Consider the following 24,105-nt stretch of genomic DNA (forward strand, 5'->3'; position numbering starts at 1 on the left):
GCAGGCATGAAAGATCACTGTATGCTCATAGAGTAAGTGCTTTATTTTGTGGAGGATGTGCTGTAATTTTCATACAAATCAAAGATGTTAAAACTCTGCTTTAAGTGCAAAACTCAACCCAAATCTTCAGCATAACTAGAGGACTGGTGTCTCCATAATTTCTACCTCTCAATGTACAAAGCCACAAAACATATGGGAGAAACAAGTTGTAGCCTGCAGGGATGGCAGTCAACTGCTTGTGTTCTCCTTGCTTTCATGAAAGCTTACAATTGGCTAGCTCAGCGTCTGTGCTGGCATTTCCAACATGGTCAGGTTTGAAATAAACAAAGGTATCCTTGCCATTTAAACAGGTGCTGTTTAGTAACTTTAAAAAGCTCCTGCTCAGGGTGAACTCAAGTTCAGCCGAGCCTGCTCAGGGAACAGACATACTTTTGGCATCGTTTAGGACAAATCGCTAAAGCAAGGTTTCAAAGAGGATTTCCAAATCTCCTATTGGAGTCGGAGAAACCTACCCCAGGTTTGCCATTGTATTCTTTATTATACCCATAGTGCCTGATTGACTCAGCTTTTGGGATGGCATTTAACACGTTACTTTTATTAATAATTAATTAAATAAATAACGGACAGTGCTAATCTCCAGGGCATCCATGTTGACCAACGACCTTTGAGGTGCCCTCTGCCCTTACACTAGCAGTTCCACCCAGCTTGTTGCTCTTTTTTTCTTGGCTTCTGCTCCTGTGTTCGCCCCAGTAAATTCATAGCCTGCACCAGCTGCCTGGCTCTCGCGTCACTACACATCTCTGTTACCTGTCTCTGGTGCTGTGGGGCATGACCGTCCCTCCAGCCTTTCCTCCTGCCTCAGTTTCCCCAACATGATTGTAGCCACCTCTTACTGGCGACTGATACCCCTGTTTGCCCAGAGCCGCGAGGCAAAGGGGGGGGGGGGAGGCGAGCCCCCCAAACCTTTATTACGGAGCAAGAGGCTGGGTGATCCTGCGCGCCCCGCAGCCGCCTGGCGCGGGTGGAAAGTGAAAGTGAGCGGCCAGCGGCGGGGACACGTGTTTTCTGTGTCTTGATCCCGGGAGGGAGGAGCCGCCCGGGGGGCGGAGCCGCGCTATAAAAGTGCGAGCGATGAGCGCAACCAGCGCAGTCCGGTTCCAGCGCGCCGCGCCGCCCCGGGCAGGCTGCGATCGCTCCCGGCGCCGGGCAGGACTCGCGGGCAGATTATGGTGGTGCTGTTCCTGGGGCCAGGCCTGCGAGGGCACCACTGCCGCGCGGGGGCCACGGGCTTGCGAGGCGGCCGTGCTCGCCGCTCGGGTTTCGGGTGCCCCGTGCCCGGAGCTGCGCTGATCCCCCAGGGCGGCGAAGGTAAGAGACGCGGGCTTGGTAAGCCATCGCTGGGCCGCCCCGAGCGGGCTTCCTCTGGTGTCCCTGGGCCTGGAGCGCAGCGAGTTCCAGCGAGAAGCGTTCACGGCGTTTCCAAGCCCCTGACACACGAACTCACGAGCCTGCACAGCGCTGGGGTTTTTAAAGAGCTAAAGCTCGGTGGGATATACGGTGGCAGGATCCTCCTAATGCTGCACCTCGCCGAGTCTCTCGCTAACACCTTGCTCGCTAGAAGGACTCTCTCAGCCCCTTTGCGAAGTGTCTGTCCTGCGGCAGCATTGAAAAGCGGTTACCTCTGGGGTAGAGCGCAGCGGCAGACGGACAGACCAGCGTTAGCTGGGCCGGGCTGGGGACACCGGCTAAGGACACGCAGGCAAAACCTCTGCTGGTAGGAGAAACTGCCTTGGGACCTTGCAGTGAGGCACAGGAAAGCAGCTGTGTTTTCCAGCTTACCGGCAGTGAAGTGCACAGAACTCCTTTTCTGTACTTCCTTTCCCCCCAAAAGAGAGAGAAAATGTTTTGTTTCTCCTGGAGGTGAATGGTTTACTCTAGAGAATCTTATGCTTTTAAGTCTAAAGCCATCCACCCTTCGGAGTGCCTTGATTTTTTTTAACTTTGAATGTGGGAGCGCGCACCAGTCCATCCTGGATGTTTGGTAGCCTGCTCTGCATAGCATGAACTCACAGACGAGCTGTGCGCGGGCTCCGAGCACTATGTTTTGCTTGGTGAGTTCCCAGTAAACAGACACCCGTGCTAAGAAAAAGACGATTCTTGCCAGGGCTGTCAGGAAACAGAGGATGAGACCAGCCTGGCGTGCAAGGGTTAGCGGTTTGTTGAGAGGAGAAAGCAGGATTTCCAAGCTATGCTCCTGTGGGCTGGTCTAGAGGAGTATGAAGCCAATCCCTTCCTTGGGGTCTTGAGCTCTAGCTCAGAGAGTCTCAAACTGTGGTCCGCGGTGGTCTGCAGATAGTTCCCTCTAAGCCTAAGAGTACTCCCGTAGGAAGCAGCACTGGGTTTGGTGCGGGGCGCTGCTAGGTGTTTCGTGGGATAAAGACCTTATTTGCAAGTTCTTTGAAGCACGAGTCTGTCTGCAAACTCCAAGCCACATGTTAATGTGCTCCGGGGCTTATAAAAACTCAGTGACATACAATGTGAAAGCAGAACTTTGCCTGTTTCTGCAGGGCTCTGTTGCATTTGCACTGCATGGGTCCTAAACGCTCATTTAAAATCCCCAAAACCAACGTGTGTGTGTGTGTGTAATTAATCAAATTTAGGATAGCTCAGTGGTTTGAGCATTAGCCTACTAAACCCAGGGTTGTGAGTTCAGTTCTTAAGGGGGCCACTTAAGGATCTGGGGCAAAATCAGTACTTGGTTTTGCTGTGTCAGGAGTGGGAAATGAACAGGGAAGCTTAGAGTGGGGGGGAAAGGGGGTTAAATCCATCTACAAGAGGGGGACCCCCATATTGACCGATTCAACTAAGCTGGTGCTAGCCTCACTTCCTCTCGCCATAGTGCACCATATTTCAGCAGGGTTGCTGTGTTAGTCTGTTTAAGGTGCCACAAGCCTCCTTGTTGTTTTTCCTGAAACAGACTAACAAGTGTATTAGAGCATAAGCTTTTGTGGGCTCCAGCACACTTCTTCGGATGCAGAAGTGCAAGCTGCCGTTGGGCAGGTGAATAAATCTATACCTGCAAAGATGGGTGTGAAGCATTACTATGTGGAGACAACCAGTCCTAACAGGGCAATTCATGCCCTGGGGGGCATTCCCAAGAGTTGATGAGAAGCTGTGAATACCAAAATAGAGAGAACCTTTTGTAGTGAGCCAGCCATTCCCAGTCTTTATTCAGGCCAAGTGTGTGGCTCAAACTGGCAAATGAATTCCAGCTCAGCAGTTTCAGGCAGAAGTCTGTTTTTGAAGTTTTTTTTTTTCTTTTTATTTTTTTTGAAGTGTGGAAACTTTGAAGTCTGCTACTTTGTGTCCAGGGAGATTAAAATGCTCTCCCACTGGTTTTAGCTGTGTGAGGGTGAATTAAAGCAGCCCCACAGAGGGAGGACACTATATGCCTGCTGTAGGGTGGGCAGGCCAGCACCCCCACTTCCCCCCACCCCCAGGGGGATCCCACAGGCACATCAGCTGGGACTGGGAGAGAGCCCTGTGGAGCCCTCACAGCCATTGCTCCTCTGCCTTAGCGCCTGTCCCAAGGGCGTGTGGCAAGGTGAGCAGCCAGCCTCCGCCCCCAGGGCAGAGAAAGGGCAGCACATCACACTCGCCCTACCTGTGCCCGGCTGGAAGAGCGGCTGCAGCAGCAGGCTTGCGCCAGGGGCACTGAGACCGGTGCGGGGGCCCAAGGGAGAGAGGTGCAGTCCCCAGCCGGCAATCTCACAGGAGCAGACGATGCAGGTGTTGCTGCAGGAGGGGAGCGGCTCTGTGCAGGGCACTGGGGCGTAGTTTCCATCTCTCTCTCTCTGTACACCTCGCCTCGTGTCCAGCCTGTGTGGCAGCCCTGATATTAACTTACTTGCTGGGAGAGTAATTAAATCTTTCCCCTGACATACTGTGTAAATATGACTAGCAAGTGAAACAATGGATTCACATGACTGTGGCTGTTGTGGGTAATTTGGTTCCTGAACTGCTGAGGTCTGAGTATCACTGGTATAGTCCCTATCTGATGCTGAATGTGATACTGGGCTCCCTCTCACCAGCACTTCAATGGAAACTTTTTCCCCCCTCATGAAAAATGTTAACAAATGGGCCGGGGGGAATGTTGCCCAATTTCTTCAATTTGTTGAGGCGGGTTTCATCCAAAAACTTTTGTTGCTTAAACCCAAGGAATTATTGGCACTTGATTATCAGAAGCAGAAGCGTTTGGGTTTTGCTATTAGGATAAATCCCCAAAACTGTTGCTGAAATTCAGCACATGGTGAAAACATTTTTTAATCGGAAAAGGCCATTTTCCATTTAAAAATAACAGACTTTCGGCCAGCTCTACTTGAACGCCACCAACAGCAGGATCTAAAAACAGACCCAGGAATGTGCATTTTCATCCTCTACATCTTGTTAAGCACCAGTGATATTAACCTGCAGTTCACGGTAATCTCTGTCAGTGTAGTGCAGGCTGCTATTTATTCTTCATTTGTATTGGGGGAACACCTAAAGGCCCCAATCATGCATCAGTGTGTGTCGCAGGGTGTCAGGTCCCAGGGAACGAAGTCCCATCTGGCCAGTTGAAAACCCAGGGCAGCACCTGGGGTTATACAGGACCAGGGGGACTCAGAGGGCGACAGACCTGGGGCGGGAGGGGTGCTTTGGCGCATTCGTTCCTGGGGGAAGGCTGAAGGTACAGGAGCAGCAAGCAGGGTTGGAGAGGACTGAAGGCAGAAAAGCAGCAGAGGGAGTTGCCTGCTGCTTCAGAGCCAAGAGCTGAAAACACGGGAGCAGTAGAGGGACTCGCTGATGTCTTCACATTGGAGAGCTGGACTCGGGAGAATTGGGAGAGGGCTGGGGGAGTGAGGGACTTCACGCTCCCCTAGTAAAAGCAGCAAAGAATCCTGTGGCACCTTATAGACTAACAGACGTTTTTGCAGCATGAGCTTTCGTGGGTGAATACCCACTTCTTCGGATGCAAGTAGTGGAAATTTCCAGGGGCAGGTAATTATAAGCAAGCAAGAAGCAAGCTAGAGATAACGAGGTTAGATCAATCAGGGAGGATGAGGCCCTGTTCTAGCAGTTGAGGTGTGAAAACCAAGGGAGGAGAAACTGGTTCTGTAGTTGGCAAGCCATTCATAGTCTTTGTTTAGTCCTGAGCTGATGGTGTCAAATTTGCAGATGAACTGGAGCTCAGCAGTTTCTCTTTGAAGTCTGGTTCTAAAGTTTTTTTGCTGCAGGATGGCCACCTTAAGGTCTGCTATTGTGTGGCCAGGGAGGTTGAAGTGTTCTCCTACAGGTTTTTGTATATTGCCATTCCTAATGTCTGATTTGTGTCCATTTATCCTTTTCCTTAGAGACTGTCCAGTTTGGCCGATGTACATAGCAGAGGGGCATTGCTGGCATATGATGGCGTATATTACATTGGTGGACGTGCAGGTGAATGAACCGGTGATGGTGTGGCTGATCTGGTTAGGTCCTGTGATGGTATTGCTGGTGTAGATATGTGGGCAGAGTTGGCATCGAGGTTTGTTGCATGGGTTGGTTCCTGAGCTGGAGTTACTATGGTGTGGTGTGCAGTTGCTGGTGAGAATATGCTTCAGGTTGGCAGGTTGTCTGTGGGCGAGGACTGGCCTGCCACCCAAGGCCTGTGAAAGTGTGGGATCATTGTCCAGGATGGGCTGTAGATCCCTGATGATGCGTTGGAGGGGTTTGAGCTGGGGACTGTATGTGATGGCCAGTGGAGTCCTGTTGGTTTCTTTCTTGGGCTTGTCTTGCAGTAGGAGGCTTCTGGGTACACGTCTGGCTCTGTTGATCTGTTTCTTTATTTCCTCGTGCGGGTACTGTAGTCTTGAGAATGCTTGGTGGAGATTTTCTAGGTGTTGGTCTCTGTCTGCGGGGTTAGAGCAGATGCGGTTTGCTGCTTCTACAGAACCAGACTAACACGGCTACCCCTCTGATACTTGTCCCCTAGTAAAGACGCTCTCTCAGCAGAGAGTCGGGGAGCAGGGGAGGAGTGGGGTTGCACTCCAGCTGGAAGGGCTGGGGTGACTATCTGGCTAGAAGAGGACTGACAGAGTCCAGGTGTGGCAGACGTGTGGTATGTAGGGTGTCAAGGGACGAGATATCCTGGGATTTCAATGACTGCTTGCACTGCAGTGATAAATGGACTGTGTGTTGGGATTTAGGTTTTGGACTATTTGCACAAAGTGTTCCCGAGGAAGGGGTACTGTTGGGACAAGAGCCTGTCCAAGATTCCTTGGGTTACCTGAGAGTAGGAAATGAGGTAGGCCCGCTGATTGTGCCATGGCTTGCCACCAGAGTACACTCTAATTGGGGCAGCCCTTTGTACAGCACCTAGCACCCTTGGGCCTGTCAATCACGTAACTAAAATGTTGCCCTGGTACACAGCAGGGAAAGAAACATGAATGAAAAATCAATTAGCATAGGCAGAAAACTGGTCTCAACTTCCTCCTCTGCAAGGAGTAATTGAGGATAAACAACATTGCAGGGATGTTGTAATTATCTCAAAAGGAATTTATAAATCTAAGGAATTTACCATTATGGTTACACTTGAAAGGAATCTAAATGTGTTAAGGTTTGGGTGTCCAAACTCTGCCTCATTAGATTCTTTGAACTTTTCCTGTGTTATTAGATCATTGCCATCTTGTGTACAGGCTACTGTTGAATATACATGTCTTTTTAGGATTAATGCTCATTACCCCCCTCACTATTTTAATAACAGAAAGATTCTCCTTCCTCAAGAAACCTTAACTCTGCTCTTTAGTGCTATAATGAGGATGGAAGAAGTGAAAACATTTAATGTCTCTAAAATGGGATGGATAGAAATCGGTTTTTAAAAGCAAAATCAAATGTTTGTTGTAAATACAGGTTTTCTTTTAAAAAATAAACCTATTTAAAGTTAAAATTGAAATTGACAACCTGAGTTAGAACCTAAACATACACCTCTACCCCAATACAACGCTGTCCTTGGGAGCCAAAAAATCTTACCGCGTTATAGGTGAAACAGTGTTATATTGAACTTGCTTTGATCTGCCGGAGTGCACAGCCCCACCCCCCTGCGTTATATCCAAATTCGTGTTATGTCGGGTTGCATTATGTCGGGTTGCATTATATCGGGGTAGAGGTGTACTATAATTAAAAAGAATTAAGCAGAACTTGTCTTCTGCAAAGGCTTAAATAAAGGCAAACCACTGAACTGGTGGAAGGCACTGGCTAAGCACCTGGAACCAGAGTTTGCTGAAATGATAAACCAGCTTTTAACAGCAGTAGCCTCTGTTGCAGAGAGAATATTTTCTTCATTTCAGTTTATTTAAATAGTTCAGTTCATTGACTAGCTCATTCCTAGTTGGATAAACAAGCTTTTCTACGTTTTCTTTCTTCCAATCCATGACTAATAACTAGCTGTAACAGGATGAGAGCTCCTAGTCCTAAAAATCTTGAAGGACACAGTGACCAGAAACAATCAGCTTAATTCATTAACTCTAGGCACAGGCAACTGGTATAAATGGGAGTGCTGCTACTGGGGGATGGTGCCAGAAAAGGGGAGGGGCCAGTGGGGGCCACTGCCAGGGCAGGTCAGTGAGGGCCCCCGGGCCCCCCACGCGTCGCCCCTGACTATAGAGAATACTTTGTTTAACAAATCAGCTTTAGATAATGTTTCTTATATATCCAGCACATTTAAGGTAGTTTTTATTTAACTAATTTTTTTTAAAAAATTTGGTGCATTTATAATTGAATTTGATTTTTTCCATCTAAACCAGGGGTCTCAAACTCAAATGACCCCGAGGGCCGCATGAGGACTAATGCATTGGCCCGAGGGCCGCATCACTGACACGCCCCTTGCTGTCCCTGGCCCCACCCCCAATCCACCCCTTCCATGAGGCCCCGCCCCTGCCTTGTCTCTGTCTCAGGACTAGGGCAGAAGGGCAGGGGAAGGGCAGCCTGCCCTGGCCGTAGTGCAGGGGGGCTCTAGGACCCTGCGGCAGCAGGTGATGCCGGAAGCTGGCATAGCAGAGGAGTAGAGTCAGCGTGAGCTCTCGGGCAGGCTCCCGGGCGGTGAGGGGGCAGCAAGTGGGGGCCGGGAGACACTGGGGGGAGGTGCGTGGGGGTGGCAGGTGGGGCCAGGGGAGAGACCCGGCCCCAAACATTGGGGAGCAGCGCGCGGGGAGCTTAGTAACAGAAAATAACTCGGGGAGGGGGGCGGGGGTGAGGGGAGTTTGGCGGTGACAGGAAGTAACTGGGGAAGCTCCAGGGCCGCCCAAAGGATTCCGGGGGCCCGGGGTCTTCGGCGGCGGGGGGCCCCTTCCGTTCCGGGACCCGCCGCCAAAGTGCCCCGAAGACCTGCGGCGGGGGGGGGGGGGTCCCCGCCGCGGGTCTTTGGGGCACTTAGGCGGCGGGTCCCGGAACGGAAGGGGCCCCCCGCCGCCGAAGACCGGGCTGCGCTTCGGCGGCGGCGGGTCCCTCTTTTCCCCACCCCAGCCGGTCCCGCTTCCCACCCTGGCCCCGGCGGGTCTCGCTTCCCTCCCCCACCCCCCGGCCCGGCCCCGGCCCCGGCGGGTCCCGCTTCGCTTCCCTTCCCCCGGCCCGGCCCCGGCGGGTCCCGCTTCGCTTCCCTCCCCCACCCCCCGGCCCGGCCCCGGCGGGTCCCGCTTCCCCCCCCCCTTACCCGAGCGCGTCTCCGGCGAGGCCTGAGCTTCGTCCCGCTCAGAGCCGCGTGGTGAGGGGGCGGGGCTGTGAGCTCCATGCCGAGCGCAGCGCTCAGCCCAGAGCTCCCAGCCCCGCCCCCTCCCCACGCGACTCTGAGCGGGGCGGGGCTCAGGCCCTGTTGGAGCTCCCAGCCTCGCCCCCTCCCCACGCGGCTCTGAGCGGAGCGGGGCTCAGAGGCCCCGGCGGAGACTCGGCGCTTGATGCGCTGAGGCTCCAGGAGAGGGGCGGAGGCGGGAGCCTCCGCTTTTCTCTTGGGGGGGCCCCTGCGGAGCCCGGGGCCCGGGGCAAATTGCCCCTTTTGCCCCCCCCTCTGGGCGGCTCTGGGGAGCTCCGCGGGCCGCAGGGAAGAGCTCCGCGGGCCGCATGTTTGAGACCCCTGATCTAAACAGAGCTTGCCGCAAATCATTATTGTTTAGTAAGTAAGAAAAACATCACTCACCACTTTCTAACATAATAGAAATATAAAAATTAAGAATCTGTACAAACATAAGCTATATAATTGCTTAAATAAATGTGTTGAGAGATACTGTATTCTCCTGGCTAGCAAATAAAACAACCCCCCCACGCACACACACCAAATTTAGTGTAAAGGCAAGTCAGCATGTTTTAATGATTTCCAGCCAGTGAGAACCAACCTCTCTTTGGCACAGGAAGAAAGTGAGACAGCACACAGCTCTTCCTAGCTCAGGATTCCCTTACTGTCATTTATAATGTGCTTTTTAAATCACTCTGGCAATGTAGGGGCCTTAAAACTTTCACAGTTTTATGCTTTAAAACTTTGTTTCTGGGGGAATTGACCTAGAATGAGAACAGTTGAAAAACAATAGAAATGTGAACAACACTAACATAATAGTCAGGCTGCAGAGAATGTGATCAATTAACCATCATAAGCAACTTTAACAATGTTACTTCAGGGAGGCAGGCAGCTAGTGCCTTGGTGAATGAATCAATTAACTCAGGCAGGGCTGCTATTTGTGCCTCTAGCCTGCCTCTTGCATAAAAAAAGATGCCCTCTCCCTCCAACAGAACTCACTTAGGCACACGCGTGTGTCTGGCTGATCCTCCAGACACACTGGAACAGATTCACTGCCTGGGCTCCCAGGGAAGAGGCTGATTATTTACTTGTTGTATTTTTCTGCATGGGGGGCACAGAAAAATGAATGGGCAGACCAAATGAATTATGTGCCCCTGCAGGGGCGCAGAATCCCCCCAGACGTAACAGCAGCATGGTGTCACTGAAAACATCTGCTTGATTTGCAGCAGCAGTCAGAAAAAGCTAACAGACTGTTAGGAACCATTAGGAAAGGGATGGAGAACAAGACAGAAAATATCATAATGTCTCTATCTAAATTTGTGGTACGCCCATATCTTGAATACCGCGTGAAGGTCTGGTTGCCTCAGCTCAAAAAAGATATACTGGAATTGGAAAAGGTACAGAGAAGGGCAATGGAAATGATATGGGGCATGGAACAGCTTCCATATGAGGCGAGATTAAGAAGACTGGGATTTTCAGCTTGGAAAAGAGATGAGTAATTTGAAGTCATCATGACTGGTGAGCAGAAAGTAAATAAGGAAGTGTTTACTCCTCATAACACAAGAACTAGGGATCACTCAATGAAATTTATAGGCAGCAGGTCTAAAACAAACACAAGGAAGTATTTTTTCCACATGACGCCCAGTCAACCTGTGAAACTTGTTGCCAGAGGATGTTGTGAAGGCCAAGACACTAACAGGGTTCAAAAAAGAACTAGGTAAGTTCATGGAGGATAGGTCCATCGATGGCTATTAGCCAGGATGAGCAGGGATGCAACACTGTGCTCTGAGTGTCCGTGGTCTCTGTTTGCCAGAACCTGGGAGTGGATGAAAGGGCGTGGCTCACTTGATTACCTGTTCTGTTCATTCCCTCTGAAGCACAAAGTAGCCCGTGCATATGGGCCTATGGCAGTAGACTTACAGCTGCTTTGTTTGACCGGAGCAGGGCAAAATAGCCTTTCCAGATTCTTACCCCTCACCCACCCTGTCTTCCTCAAAATTCCTCCTGCTTTTGGTACCGCCCTACCGGTTACCCTGTGTGCTCAGATACACCAGTTCTCCTTCCCTTGTGGCCTACCTGTTGAGTAGATCTGGCTGAATGGGTGGCGTCTGCAAAGACATTCAGGATTAATGGCTATTTTTCATAACAAACTTTGTCAGAAAGAATAGACCCCTTTTAAAATGGCCTCCATATTGCATTGTTCTTGATGGGTCTGAGGCCACAGGATCCCTCAAGGAAGTTGGTGGGTCCCTGCATGTTGAGGAAGTAAAGAGAGAGAGGTGCCCTTCTCAAAATGGCCACCAAGCGAGGACAGGTATGGCTTCTGTCCCACTGAGGAGAAGAGGGGAGGACACCATTTTGAAAGAGGGCAGCTCTGTCTGGCATTCTCTGTAACAGACCATTGTATCTGAATCTGTTCTGCTGAAGGAGAACCTTTCTTTTGTGAAGAACAGCTTGATGGAGAGGAGGGAACTACCATTAACCCAAAACAATGCAGCCCCTGCACAAAGGTTCAGTGGGTTTTAACACTATGGGAAGTGCTGTTATTGAGAGTGGAGGGTGACCATTGTAGATCTTGCGATTGCTCCTTTATGGTTTTCATTTTCACTGTCTACAAAACTGGAGCCCATGGGCAATATCTTTGTGCATGAGGTTAGAGGGTCAGGAAAGAGGGGGGGATGCATTGGGTGTCCATAATTATCACAGATTCTTTATTTTTGCATGGCGCTCGGCATAATGTGTTTCTTAATGGGCAAAGGATCTCTTAAATAAGTCACTCGAATATTTGAAAGATTAGACAAGGTGGGTGAGGTAATATCATTGACTGGACCAACTTCTGTTGATGAAAGAGACGGGCTTTCCAGCCACACAGGGCACTCTTCTGCAGGCCCAGGAAAGGTTCTCCGAGCTAAAGTGGAATAGATGGTTTAGCATCAGTAATTGGCACATATTCTAAGGGACCATTCAAGGTAGAATGGCTGGTTAATGCCTCTGCAGTCATAGGGGATTAGTGGGTTACCCACTGTTGTAAAAAGCCATAAATCCAGTGTCTCTGTTCAGTCCGTGATTTCTAGTGTCTAGCAGAAGAATGAATTTAAGCTCCCAGACTTGTCTTTTGAAGGTGTTACGCAGGGATCAGTCGGATTCAGAGGCTCACTTTGTGACAGATGCTCCCCCACAGGGTGAGTTTATTTACTGGTGTTTAAAACAATCATGAAAGTCTCAAGGTGTGTCTGGGACGGGGTGCTTCTTGGAACCTGCAAAGAGTGTCACTGCTGGCGAATTGGCTTCTCTCCTTTGGGGCTCCTTTCTTGTCATGTTTAGATTTGCTGCCCTTTTAGGGTGTTTTTCCTAAGTGCTCACGGGGATTGGCTGGAATGGGAAGTGCCACCTGCCGCAGGAGGTGTGTGCTGGGGGTTGAGCAACCTGCCAGGCTCTGACTCTTGGCTTTGTGTTGCAGCTTGCGTCTGTAGGAGAAGGGAGGGGAGCTGACTCAAAGCTTTTGCTAAAGAAATAACCCTGAGCAGAGCCCTGGGATTCTCCACCCTGGGTTTAGGGGACTCGGTCTTGCTCTGCTGAGGTTCAGGGTCCTGCTGGGGCAGGGAGACGCAGTGCATGAAGTGAGAGCGCTCTGGTATTTGGTGAGGATGGGGGATCCTGTGCTGATCAGGGTGGGGAGGGGGAGCATGGAGCAAAGGGGGGAGCTTCAGCTAAACCCTGGAGAGTGGAGCAGGGGTCAGATGGGGGGATACTGGGGAGGGGGTTACACTGGTGGAGCTAGGACAGGTATGTTTCTCCACTGATCAGATGGGGGACTGTTGTTGGGTGGGGCTGCATGCTGATCAGATGGGGGGGGGGATTGGAGGCTGTGCTGAGCAGTTTATTTGAACTGTGAAACACCCCCCCCCCCCCCCGAATCTCAATTTGCTGCTGGCTAGGGTGGGAAACAGCCTGGAGGTGTCTGTATCCCGTGCAGGGCAGTTCTCCTGGAATTGGCACGGGCTAAGCAGCCCATCCTGCTGCTCTAATTCAAGAGCATGGTTCAGCTCCCAGAAATGCGGGGATGTTAGCAGCTCTCTAACATACCCTAGTTGAAAACAGGAGGTTAAACGGCAGGGGCTGAAGCTGCCTCCTCCCATAAAAACTCAGCAGCTGGGGGACAAATTATAGACCGTGAAGCAGCTATTACAATATGACCTATTAAGCCAGGGGTCGGCAACCTTTCAGAAGTGCTGTGCCGAGTCTTCATGTATTCACTCTGATTTAAGGGTTCGTCTGCCAGTCATACATGTTAATGTTTTTAGAAGGTCTCTTTCTATAAGTCTTGTGATAGACCTAGGTCCGCTGGGTACAGCAGAGTAGTAGAAGAGAGAGATACTGGCCACTGGAGAAGCAGTTTTCTGTTCCCTGAGTGACCAGAGCAGGGGCTGCTCCAGGCTAATGAGAACACCTGACTCCAATTAACCTGCTAAGAGTCAGGTGAGGCTGTTAAGCACCTGACTCTAAGGTCCCTCTGATGCTATAAAATTGCTCACTCCAGTCAGGCCAGGGGAGCCAGAGGAGAGTGAGTAAGCACTGCTGGAGGACTGAGGAGTACAAGTGTTATCAGACACCAGGAGGAAGGTCCTGTGGTGAGGAGAAAGAAGGTGTTGGGAGGAGGCCATGGGGAAGTAGCCCAGGGAGTTGTAGCTGTCATGCAGCTGTTACAGGAGGCACTATAGACAGCTGCAATCCACAGGGCCCTGGGCTGGAACCCGGAGTAGAGGGTGGGCCTGAGTTCCCCCCAAACCTCCCAACTCCTGATCAGACACAGGAGGAGTTGACATGGACTGTGCCTTCTACCAGAGGGGAAGGTCTCTGGGCTGTTTCCTGACCCACAGGGTGAATCTGAGGTGAGCAAATCTGCCAATAAGCACAGGCCCCACCAAGGTAGAGGAGGAACTTTGTCACAGTCTAAAATATATAACTAAACTATTGGTGTATGTAAAGTAAATATGGATTTTAAAATGTTTAAGAAGCTTCACTTAAAATTAAATTAAAATGCAGAGCCCCCTGGACGGGTGGCCAGGACCCAGGCAGTGTGAATGCCACTGAAAATCAGCTCGCATGCCGCCTTCGGCACACGTGCCATAGGTTGCCTACCCCTGTATTAAGCTAAAAAGTAGGCTTGGAAGGGTTCAGTTTTGATGGCATGCAGACACGCTGACGGAAAATATCTCCATTGGTGATGTTTGAAATGTACAGCCTGGCAAAGTAAGAAAACTTTTAAAATATCAACATCTGTCTTTAAATATTGTCTGACCGCCACCCACTGGCCCGCACTTTCTTCACAGCTATGAAAACTTAAATTGATGTAAAAAATCTTTACAAATAAACCAGTGTTATCCATTGAAATTACAAATATTGAATTCTGCCAAGCCTAAGAAGCAAACGCCTCCTGTTGAGTTTTTACTGGAACAGTGCCAAGCATTACTGATACTTTCAACACAGGAAAATAATGACTACAGTAGTAGATTTTTTTTTTTTAGAAAGGGGTGAGAGTGTGCTGCTTATCTTCACCAAGAAAGGAGAATGGGTGGGTTGCTTTTTGTTGTTCCAGATCTAGCCCCAATCTCTCAACTATGAATACAAACTTGTATGAAGGAGAATCTGTTTAACTGCAGGACCAAAAATGCCTTATGATGATGAGGTTCAACTGAGTGCACTGAGGTCTCAAAAATAGTGAATATTTTAGTGAGTTTCATGTACAGGATTCTCAGGCAGACACTCACTAACTTCTTGCTCTTTGGTTGCTAGCTATCGCAGAACAGTGTATCAATGCGCGTCCTTTTCAGATGCCGTAGTTTTGTTCGTTGCTTCCCCTCCTTGGCTGGTCCAGGCTGTGTGAGGTTACATTTACATTTTTGTTCTAAACAATCTTAATACGGTCTTGGAAAGAGATCCGATAGGAGGAACTGTATGACTGCCCATGCTTGCAGGAACAGCATCCCTTAAGAAGTAAACCCACAACAGGAAGCTTTTTTCATGATGTGACCAAATTCTCATGGTGTGACAGTAACTAAGGGGAAATGGCTTCCTGGGAATGGACACTTCCAGGTCTGTTACCTGCTACTGAGATGATTTAGAGGTTCTGGGCCAAAAGCAGGAGCCAGCTGAGTCTAGATGCTGGAGACAGGGTTTGAAATGTTCTTGCCCAGCAATGTCCGATTAAAAACTCTCTTGTTGTCCTGGTAGGAACTTCACTTGTTAGGCGCAGCAGGTTGAGGGGCTGAATGGTGGTGGATTCCAGGGCGTGGGGAGAGACTGCATCAATAAACTAGCCTATTCCTTTAGGCAAAGTCTTGAATTTGGGACCAAAAGCTGGCCAGATCTATGTGCCAAATGCATGAATGTTTGTGGTGCCATTGGGCTGTTCTGGCAGGGTCTGGGTTCTGCTGGTGGATTAGGATCCGTTCTGCGGGCTCAACTTGTGCAGTAGAATTCAGAAGCCAAAAACTAACTGGGTGTTATGGTGCTTATGTTCTTGGCCCGAACAGGGAATGACAAGAACTGACCCCGCTGTGCCCTGAACGATTCTGAGTGTTGCATCTTAGCTTCTGCACAGAACTGAAAGTCGCAGAGAGAGGAATCGGAGTGACTCTTGCTACAGCTGGAGAGGAGCAGATCAGAGGTGCTCAGAGTAGCCTGTGTGCGTCAGCAGAGAGATGGGGAAAACAGCAGATTCAACTGAGCACACTCCACAAGGAGAGGTGCGCCTCATTTGTAATGGGGACCCTGAGACAAGAGGGGAGATGGAAACTCAAAAGAATCCTCAACAAGAAAAGTTCCTAATGGAGGTGCCAAGTAGGAATGGAGATGCAACGAGAGAACGTAACCCAGGTAATCACAGCTTCATGGTCAGGGAATGGGAGAGGGAGGCGCATGCTGGCTTTGCAATTTCCCCCTTCCACTGAGGGTTTGTCTCCTTGCGTTTGCCCAGGTAGCAAGGCCCTGACTGCCCCAGTGGGCTCCTGTTGGCAGTTACCCAGCCTGCACCTGTAACTGCCCTTTGCTGTGTGCAGCGGGGGGGTTGTGGATGAACAGTTCTGGATGAACACGTGTCACTCCTCTTTAAAGAGCAAGAGGCAATGAAATGCTATGAACGAACCCCAGGACACAGTGGGGTGCCAAATATCTATGTGTACTAACTACACACCAGGCCAGCTACATGCGCACTGCTGCTCGGGCTGGCTTCTCAACTCTAAAACACGGTGAGCGCCGCTGGAGGGCTCCCCAGCTATTTAAAGGGGCGCTAGCCCCATTTCTACACACTACGGGCTCTGCATCTAAAACCCTGGGCCCCTGTTCTGTGTTCATCCCTCTGCTTACCACGAGGGCCAGACTCTCAAACAGGAGAGCATATAGGCCCCCTCACATATTCTTGTATTTCTAATCGAGTGCCTAGAGACCAGCCAGGCTGGGGCCCGTTGTGCTGGGTGCTGTACAAACGTACACACAATGAAAGTCCGAGCCTCAAAGTGCTTAGTCTAGCCACATCTGGGGCACTCCCAGGGTCCCCCACTTGTGCATGACAAGGAGCCAGGTGTGTGGGGACAGTGAAATTCCTACCTTCTGTTGAGGAGCCTGTGTTCGAGCTGGCTTTCCCTGGGCCTTCGGAAAATGTGGCTCTGGGCATTTGGGGAAGGCTGTTTGTGAAGGCTGGGTGGGGCCACAGAGCTGTTTTCCCAGCCCCACGCTGGCTCAGAGGGTGGACGACTTTTGCACAGGGTTTATTCCCTGGGTAATGACCCAGTGTCCCCAGTTCCTTCATTTTTCAGAGTGTGTCTGAAGTCTCAGTGCTGGGAAACCTTCTCAGCTCTCTCATGGAATCAACATAGGCAGGAGGGATAGCTCAGTGGTTTGAGCGTTGGCCTGCTAAACCCAGGGCTGTGAGTTCAATCCTTGAGGGGGCCATTTAGGGAACTGGGGTAAAAATCCATCTGGGGATTGGTCCTGCTTTGAGCAGGGGGTTGGATTAATACCTCCTGAGGTCCCTTCCAACCCTGAGATTCTATGACCTGATAGTAGATTTTCCACTCACACTCACCGAGGGAGGGGCTGAAGGTTGGATGTTCAACTGCTCTGGGCTCAGAGCTGCCTGACCTAAGGCAGAGGATCTGGGCTCAGTGCCAGGACACAGCTCAGGGCACAGACTGCAGAGAAGGGGAGTAAGAGACCCGTTCCTATCCCTTCTCTCTGACAGCTGGGAGCCGGTCACCCTTCCGATGCTCCAGGAGAGCCTGGACTGGAAGAGGGGGATTAGCTAGACCCATTTATGCTCTAACGGGAGCCAAGATCCCTGTAACTTGGTGGGATTTGGGGAGGACGTTGTTAGGACTCTGTGGTTTTAACTAATATCCAGGTATGTTCAAGGGCACGCGAATTCCAGCAATACAAATAAATACCTGGTCTGTGGCTGCTCCTATGCTGCCGGTTACTGACGTTGGCTCCCCGATCCCCTGCCGTGGAGCAGCCCTGTGAGCATTCATGGCTTCTCTTTCAGGTTGTCTGGCTCCTGTCAGGAAACCATTAGTAGGGGGCACAGTTGCATTTCTGGTCGTCATCATCATTTGTTTGGTGGCAGCTCTGGCAGGTGAGTTCCCAGCCTGTCTGGCCGCCTCTGTGCATCCCATTCAGTTGCATGTTCTCCCCTCCCAGCCTCTCTGACCTCAGCACTGGGTTCAGGAAGGATTCACGTGAGATGTCTTTCCAATTCCTTCCCCCGCACCGGCCCCAGTGCCCATCACTCCCTCTGTACAGCTCAAACACACGCGCCCCATCTTACACACACCTGGAGCAATGGCGTGAACTTAATTCCCACCACAGGATCTCTAGCTCATCCGCACACTGTTCCTGGGAGGACACAGGACAGGGCTTGCAAGTACTACAGTGTTTTTGAGACTGGCTTGATTAGTGGACACGGGGGGGGGGGGGGAGCTCACTGCAGCGCAGCTGGGAAATAAACCTGTCCGTCAAGTTGGAACGCAGATGGGAGAGTTTCCACCTCGGCTATTAACCGCTCTAGTAGGCACATGCTGTAGATGCTGCTAAATGTGACCTTTATTATAGAGTCACCGCACACAGACCTTCATTTCAGTTGCTGCCATGTTCCCCCGGCTCCCTCCGCTGGAGCCGGGCAAGAACAGCAGTTCAAATAACTCCCTCAATGTTAAGAAACCCAGGCAGTGCATAGCAGAGACTGCTCATAGCACTCTGGGCATCCAGACCACCTTAACTCTGCCCGCCCCCCATAGACACTCCTTGAAAATCCAGCTGCCCCCTCCATCCATGCCAAGCCCAGGAAACAGGCTGCTTCCCCCTTTAGCCTAATGTGGTGAAGTGCCTGATGGAGGCTCATGCATGGTTAGTGTTCAGTATTGTTACCATCTAGATTGGTCACAGTGCCGTGCAAGAGCAATCAGACCCCCACTCCTCATGAAGGACCCGTTCTGTTCCGGCACAGAGGGCTTACATAGCAGCTACCCAGCCCCTCATATGCTGGGGCCCTCGGGCTCTCTGAGGCAGCCAACTCTCCCTGTGTCACGAAGCCCAGTTGCAGGGAGTCGAAATATCTAACCTCCCCCTGCCCGGGACATCCCCCTGGAAAGCAGCACTGTCCATGTGAGGCTCCTGCTCCTCTGCTTGGGCTCAGCACACTAATCCCATGTGTGTGTCTATGCAGAGTGCCCTACTTGGAATGTGACTGGAGCAGGCCAGCATCACTACAAGGGGGCAGAGTTAAGGTGATTGGGGGGAGGTAACGTACTCTGCAGTGTACATGTTCCTGATGTGTCTCATAGCCCTGCCATGCTTGCTAGGCTCTTGTTGGGAAGCCAGGGAATTAAATAACATGATCAGGGTCCTTAGGCTGAGCACCGACCCTATCCCAGCTCCTATGGAAATTAATGCAGAGCATCTATGTATTTTAATAGGCTAGTATAAGAGGGAGCTGTCTCGGGGTGCCCTCTTGTGGCTTAACATGGCCCTGCAGGTGTGCCGCCTCCAGCTCCCTCTTGTGTCTTGTACCAAGTACCTTAAATTAAGATTCCTCCCCTTTTCGGCTGTCGCATTAAGTCTCTTGTACAGCAAATCAAACTGCTCCTTTGCCCCTCAAGTCTAACTTCTGTTCCCCTGGATTCAGGGATCCCCCACCCAGCCTTCCTGGGCCTGTGTGATTCTGTGGGTAGATTCCCCTCCTCGGATCAGGAGTCTCTGAGCCTCTTTCTGGGGTCTGGGTGCTGCTCGTTCAGGCCGGCTGTGGCCCTCCCTCGGCTTCTCCAAGCTGGCCCCTTCTAACTCCTTCCCTGCAGAGATCAGCCGGCAACCAGCCCTCCTCTCCCTCGGAGGTTCTCCGCTGCCTCTCTGGGAGCTTCTCTTCTCTCCAGGCCTGGACTGGCTTTTAACCCCGTGACTGCCTGTCCTGGGCCCCCAGTAATTTCCCCAGCTGGGGAGGAGGGTGGCGTGAGGGACATGTAGGGCTGGCCGTCCCCATTGGAAGCTGGTTACGCTGTGTCAGGCAGGACCGGCCCCAGTGTAACGTCTGTTACTCACCCCATTCAAACTACTGCACAAGCCCCTTCCAACCCCTCCCTGGCACTGGTCATATGGATTAGGGAGGTGGCGAGTCCCAGTTCTGTGCAGCAGCCAGGTGTGGGTCAGGCCTGAGGTTAAAACATTGGCATGGGCATTGGGATTCCTGGGTTCTGTTCCCAGATCTGCCCCTGGGTGACTGGACCGAATGCTTCCCCACTCTGTGCCTCTGTTTCCCCTAAGTAAAATGGGGTTAATTGCACTTCCCTGCCTCACAGGGAAACATGAGGCTAAAATCGACCCCTGTTTGTGGGGAACTCGGGTGCTGGTGGGGTGGGTGTGCACATGCTGAAAGGCCTATAAATAGGAAGGATGGGCCAGGAGGTCGTACCTCTGTCTAGGCATCTTCGCTGCACCCATCACAGGGGCGCCTGAGCTTGGCCTATACAAGTGATGGCAGTGCCTGTGTGTGTCCAGTCCTGGCCGTCTGGGGAAACCGCTGCAGAGCCAGAGCCAGCACAACTGCTGGATTTGTGTGCCAGGTGCCTGGAGATTGTGCCCCAGCCTGTCACTGCCCTGGCCAGATAACGTTTTTCTGGTGGATCTAACCACCCATAGCACAGAAGCAGCTTCCCATGGCCGAGGTGCTGGTGCCACCCTGTGGCCGAGGTGCTCAAGTTCCCACCTCTGAGCCCAGTTAGTGCCATGGGCTGAGCACGGCCCTGAAATTCATCTTACAAAACCGCCGTAACCAACACTTGGGAGGGGTGCGGTGTGAGTGAAGGACAGGCCAGGACTCCTGGGTTCAAATCGCAGCTCGGCCACTGACTCCCTGTGACCTGGAGCCAGCCCCTCCCCTTCTGTATTGCCAGGTCCCCGGGATAAAGGGAGAGGATGGTACTGACCCAAGTGAATTTCCCGTTGCTCAGTGAACTCTCTGAGCACTGTCCGGCCATCTCCTGCCACCCCCAGGGCTGAGACTGCCCCTTTCTTACAGAGGGGGCTGCATGGCGCTAGGACTGCAGGGCGGGGAGATCAGAACCCCGGAGTCCTGCCTCCCAGTCTGTACGCAGGGGTAGTGCCCGTCCCCGCTATACCCAGCAGGGAGGGGGGTCGGATCTATCTCAGGCCTAGAGTCACTGGCTCTGGTGTGGGGTCTCAGCTCTACTCAGGCTGGTGGTGGGGGTTTCTTTGCCTGGGGGGAAGGGGACAGGGACAGACTCACCCTGTTACTCTCTTCCCCTCCAGTGGTAACATCTAAGCCACCTGTAGCTGATGTGGGGGTACAAGGAGAGACTGCCTGCCCCAATGGCTGGGTCGCGTTCCAAGGGAAATGCTACTATTTCTCAGAGGTCGAAGGGAGCTGGAACGACAGCCAGAGCAACTGCTCCTCCCTCGGTGCCTCCCTGGCTGGGATCGACACCCAGCAGGACATGGTGAGTCTGTGGAGCAGTAACAGGCTGGGTGTGGCCTGGTGGCTGGTGCTGGAACAGTGCCAGGGTTCAGACCCTGGGGAGTGGGTTGGGAGCTGGCAGGATGGGTCCCAGCCCGGGGCCGATCTAACCATCCCTGTCCCAGGCAGACGTTCCACTTCCGTGGGCACAGCTGGCTCTGCTCCAACTCCATTCCCCAAACTCGGCTCCTCTCCCACCTCCGATGGTGAGATGCTGCCAGGCTGCAGCCTGACACCTGCCTTGGCGAATCAGGGCTGACTTCTGGGCACCACGCCCCCTCCTCCCCAGGGGCTGCTGGGAAGGGCTGGGCAGCTCAGCGATTCCCCGAGGGGGTTCAGCGGTTAAAAGCGTGCCTGATCTGAGGGTGTCCGGCTTCCAAACTCTCAGCAGCAACTCGTGAGACTCAACCCATGTCACACTGCTTCCCTGTCTCCCCCGCCATCTCCTCTGAACCCCCAGCCGTCCCCCCCAGTTCTCTGTCCGTTGAGATCTCCTCCCCATCCACCCCCTCTGGCCTGAGCTGTCGCAGCTCCCTGCCCTACTGATTCCCTGAGCCCCAGCCCTGCTGCTTTCCTCTGGGCTTCTCATTCCTGGAGCTCCCAGCGTCCTGTGGCTCTTAGGCTGGGACCTGTTCAATGTGTCCAGTTCTTTCTGACGTAACATGGGAGCCCAAGTGAGACCCTCCGTAAGGGGGGCTGATTATCACGGGGGGCTGAGCGCCCACCCTCTGACAGGGTCCCCAGATCATGTCACATTAGAATAATCTCTTCAAGCTGCGTGCTGGCTGCAGCTGGTGGCAGACACTACATGGGACACATTTGCTGAATTGGGGGATGGGGATACCCCTGCCCTGTCTGTCGGCCTGTAGCTTCAAACCTAGCTTGCTGGGAGGTCCGTCAAACATGTCGTGTACAGTTTCCTGCTGCTTTTGTTAAAGGACTTCGTGCTGCGCTACAGAAGCCACCGTGATCACTGGTTCGGCCTCCGGAGGGAGCAGGACCTCCGGCCCTGGAGATGGGTGAACGGCACCAAATTCAACAACTGGTGAGTTCTCACCTCTCCCTGAGTATCTGGTCATGGGCACCTGATGTCCTGGACTCACACTGAGCCAGGACTTGTCGCTGACAAGGGAAACCTGCGTCTTGTATGACAAAGTGACATCAACCTGCTTCCCATGTCTGCGACTGCCCCCACCTCCTGTGGGAAGCATAGGGGAGCGATGGGGGATCTGGGCTCTCCAATCCCAGTCCTGCATGGTGCTGATTCCTTTCTGCCTTCAGAGATCTCAACTCCTGCCCTGGGGCTGGGAAGGGTCGGTTCCCTCTGCACCGGTCTCCTGCCGTGGGTCTTAGCCACTTTTGCAGGGCAGGCAGAACCCTCCTCACCAGCCGGAGAGGTGTGAATCTCCAGCCACACTGCATCTGTGCAGTGCTCTTGCTGTCTGTCTCCTTCCCCACCCCATCCCAACCAGTACCCTCGCCAGCAGCTCCCCATGTGCTGGGGCGACTTCTCTGCCCTGGGCTCTGCCTGTCCTGATGCTCTCTCTGGTCGCCCCATGACAGCACTGGCCGGCTCTGAGCTATGCTCTGCGGCGCTGGGGGACCTGGCGCTGACCCAACTCTGCCTAGGGCGGGAGGAAAGCTGGTGGCTGCGTCTGGCTCTGTCTGCTTCCGTGTGTGTCCATCTGTCCTGAACACTCATGTATGTGCTGCTGGGGGGAGCTAATCTCGATACAGCTGCGCTGATTCTACCCACCGGGGGTCAGGCACGGGTTAGACGTGTCACTCACCAGCCACTGCGGGTCCGTGATGGGAGGGCTGCTCTTATCTTCCCCCAGACCAAAGTGGAGGTGAATAATCACCTTGCGATTGAAGGGAGCCTCCCCTTAGAGCCAGCATGGCCTAGTGGCTAGAGCAGGTGCCGGGGAATTGGGAGACCTGGGGTCTGATCCCAGCTTTGTCACTAACTGCTGTGCTGCCTGGGGCAGGTCCCTTCACCTCTGTGCATCCACTTCCCCATCTGTGCTATGGGGGTAATCCCGGTTACCTCCCTTGGCACATGGTGCGACTGTCTGTGTGGGTTTCTATGTGCTGTTACCCTGCTGCATGACTGGGAACCCTCTGCCCAGCAGCCCCCACTGCCTGTTACCGACAGTCTCTTTGCTCCTTCCCCGCAGGTTTAAAATCGGAGGGGGAGGCAAGTGCGCGTATCTGAAGGAAGCAAAAGCCATCAGCTCCTCGCGGTGCTCTATGGAGAGGCACTGGGTCTGCAGCAAACCCCACACGTGTGCAAAGGTTTAGCATGGCGCCGGGCAGGGGGCTGAAGGCTCAGCCCTGAAGAGAAGGGACATTGTTGATGCTGACGGGCTCGGATGTTTTTCTGGCTAATCAGAGCGTTCGCAGTTATGCTAGTGAGACCAAAAAGCATCTGAGATGGGCCAGACCCTCCTGCTTCAGGGCCTAAGCTCCCTATCTCGGGGAGTAAACTTTCCCCTGTGGGCGAGTGATCTCGTAACTGGCCATTGGGTGTCCTGCCCTTTGCTCTGTGCTCCACAGACAGGAGACTGGACTGGATGAATTGGCGATTCCTGAACCAGCTGGTTCTCACCTGAGGCCTCTTCTTCTGGTATGTCTGGACACCCAGACAGGCAAATAAGGACCAAACTCTGGGCCACCTTTCAGGGAGCCGTTTTGATCTCATCTTCCAGTTGAGCCACTCCAAAGCCACAGACCTGCCACCAGCCATCACTTCCACAACCAGCACTTCCAGCTATAATAAAGCCGCCTGGTGTGTACACACTACAGCAGGGGTCGGCAACCTTTCAGACGTGCTGTGCCGAGTCTTCATTTATTCACTCTGATTTAGGGTTTCCCCGGCCAGTAACACATTTTAACGTTTTTAGGTCTCTTGCTATGTCTAATATAGAACTAAATTATTGTTGAATGTAAAGTAAATAAGGTTTTTAAAATGTTTAAGAAGGTTCATATTAAATTAAAATGCAGAGCCCCCCAGACCGGTGGCCAGGACCCGGGCAGTGTGAGTGCCACTGAAAATCAGCTCGCGTGCCGCCTTCGGCACACATGCCATAGGTTGCCTACCCCTGTGCTACAGCCTTGCTCCCACCAGGGTAAGTGCCCTACCTACTGCACTGACATAACTTCCCCTCTACGAGAGGCGCAGGGCGTGTGGCCGTGTAGTTAGAGCAGTGGTTCTCAACCCATGGGCCGCGTGTCACCCAGTTAGCACACAGCTGCAGCCCAGATCAGCTGTGTGCTAAAGGCTGGC

At 52.4% G+C, this 24,105-nt stretch overlaps 1 protein-coding gene across 1 annotated transcript; it reads left to right on the forward strand.

The window, feature by feature from the left end:
- The first annotated feature begins 1,171 nt into the window (after positions 1 to 1,171).
- LOC123346307 (C-type lectin domain family 2 member D-like) lies at positions 1,172 to 23,714 on the forward strand. The gene is made up of 6 exons (XM_044983647.1): positions 1,172 to 1,368; positions 15,334 to 15,676; positions 17,340 to 17,429; positions 20,615 to 20,802; positions 21,758 to 21,864; positions 22,997 to 23,714. Exons 2-6 carry the CDS (start codon positions 15,502 to 15,504, stop codon positions 23,118 to 23,120), a joined length of 684 nt encoding a protein of 227 aa, XP_044839582.1. The 5' UTR covers positions 1,172 to 1,368; positions 15,334 to 15,501; the 3' UTR covers positions 23,121 to 23,714.
- The last annotated feature ends 391 nt before the right edge of the window (positions 23,715 to 24,105 follow it).

The sequence above is a fragment of the Mauremys mutica genome, chromosome 12, assembly GCF_020497125.1.
Source record: "Mauremys mutica isolate MM-2020 ecotype Southern chromosome 12, ASM2049712v1, whole genome shotgun sequence".
NCBI lineage: Eukaryota > Metazoa > Chordata > Testudines > Geoemydidae > Mauremys > Mauremys mutica.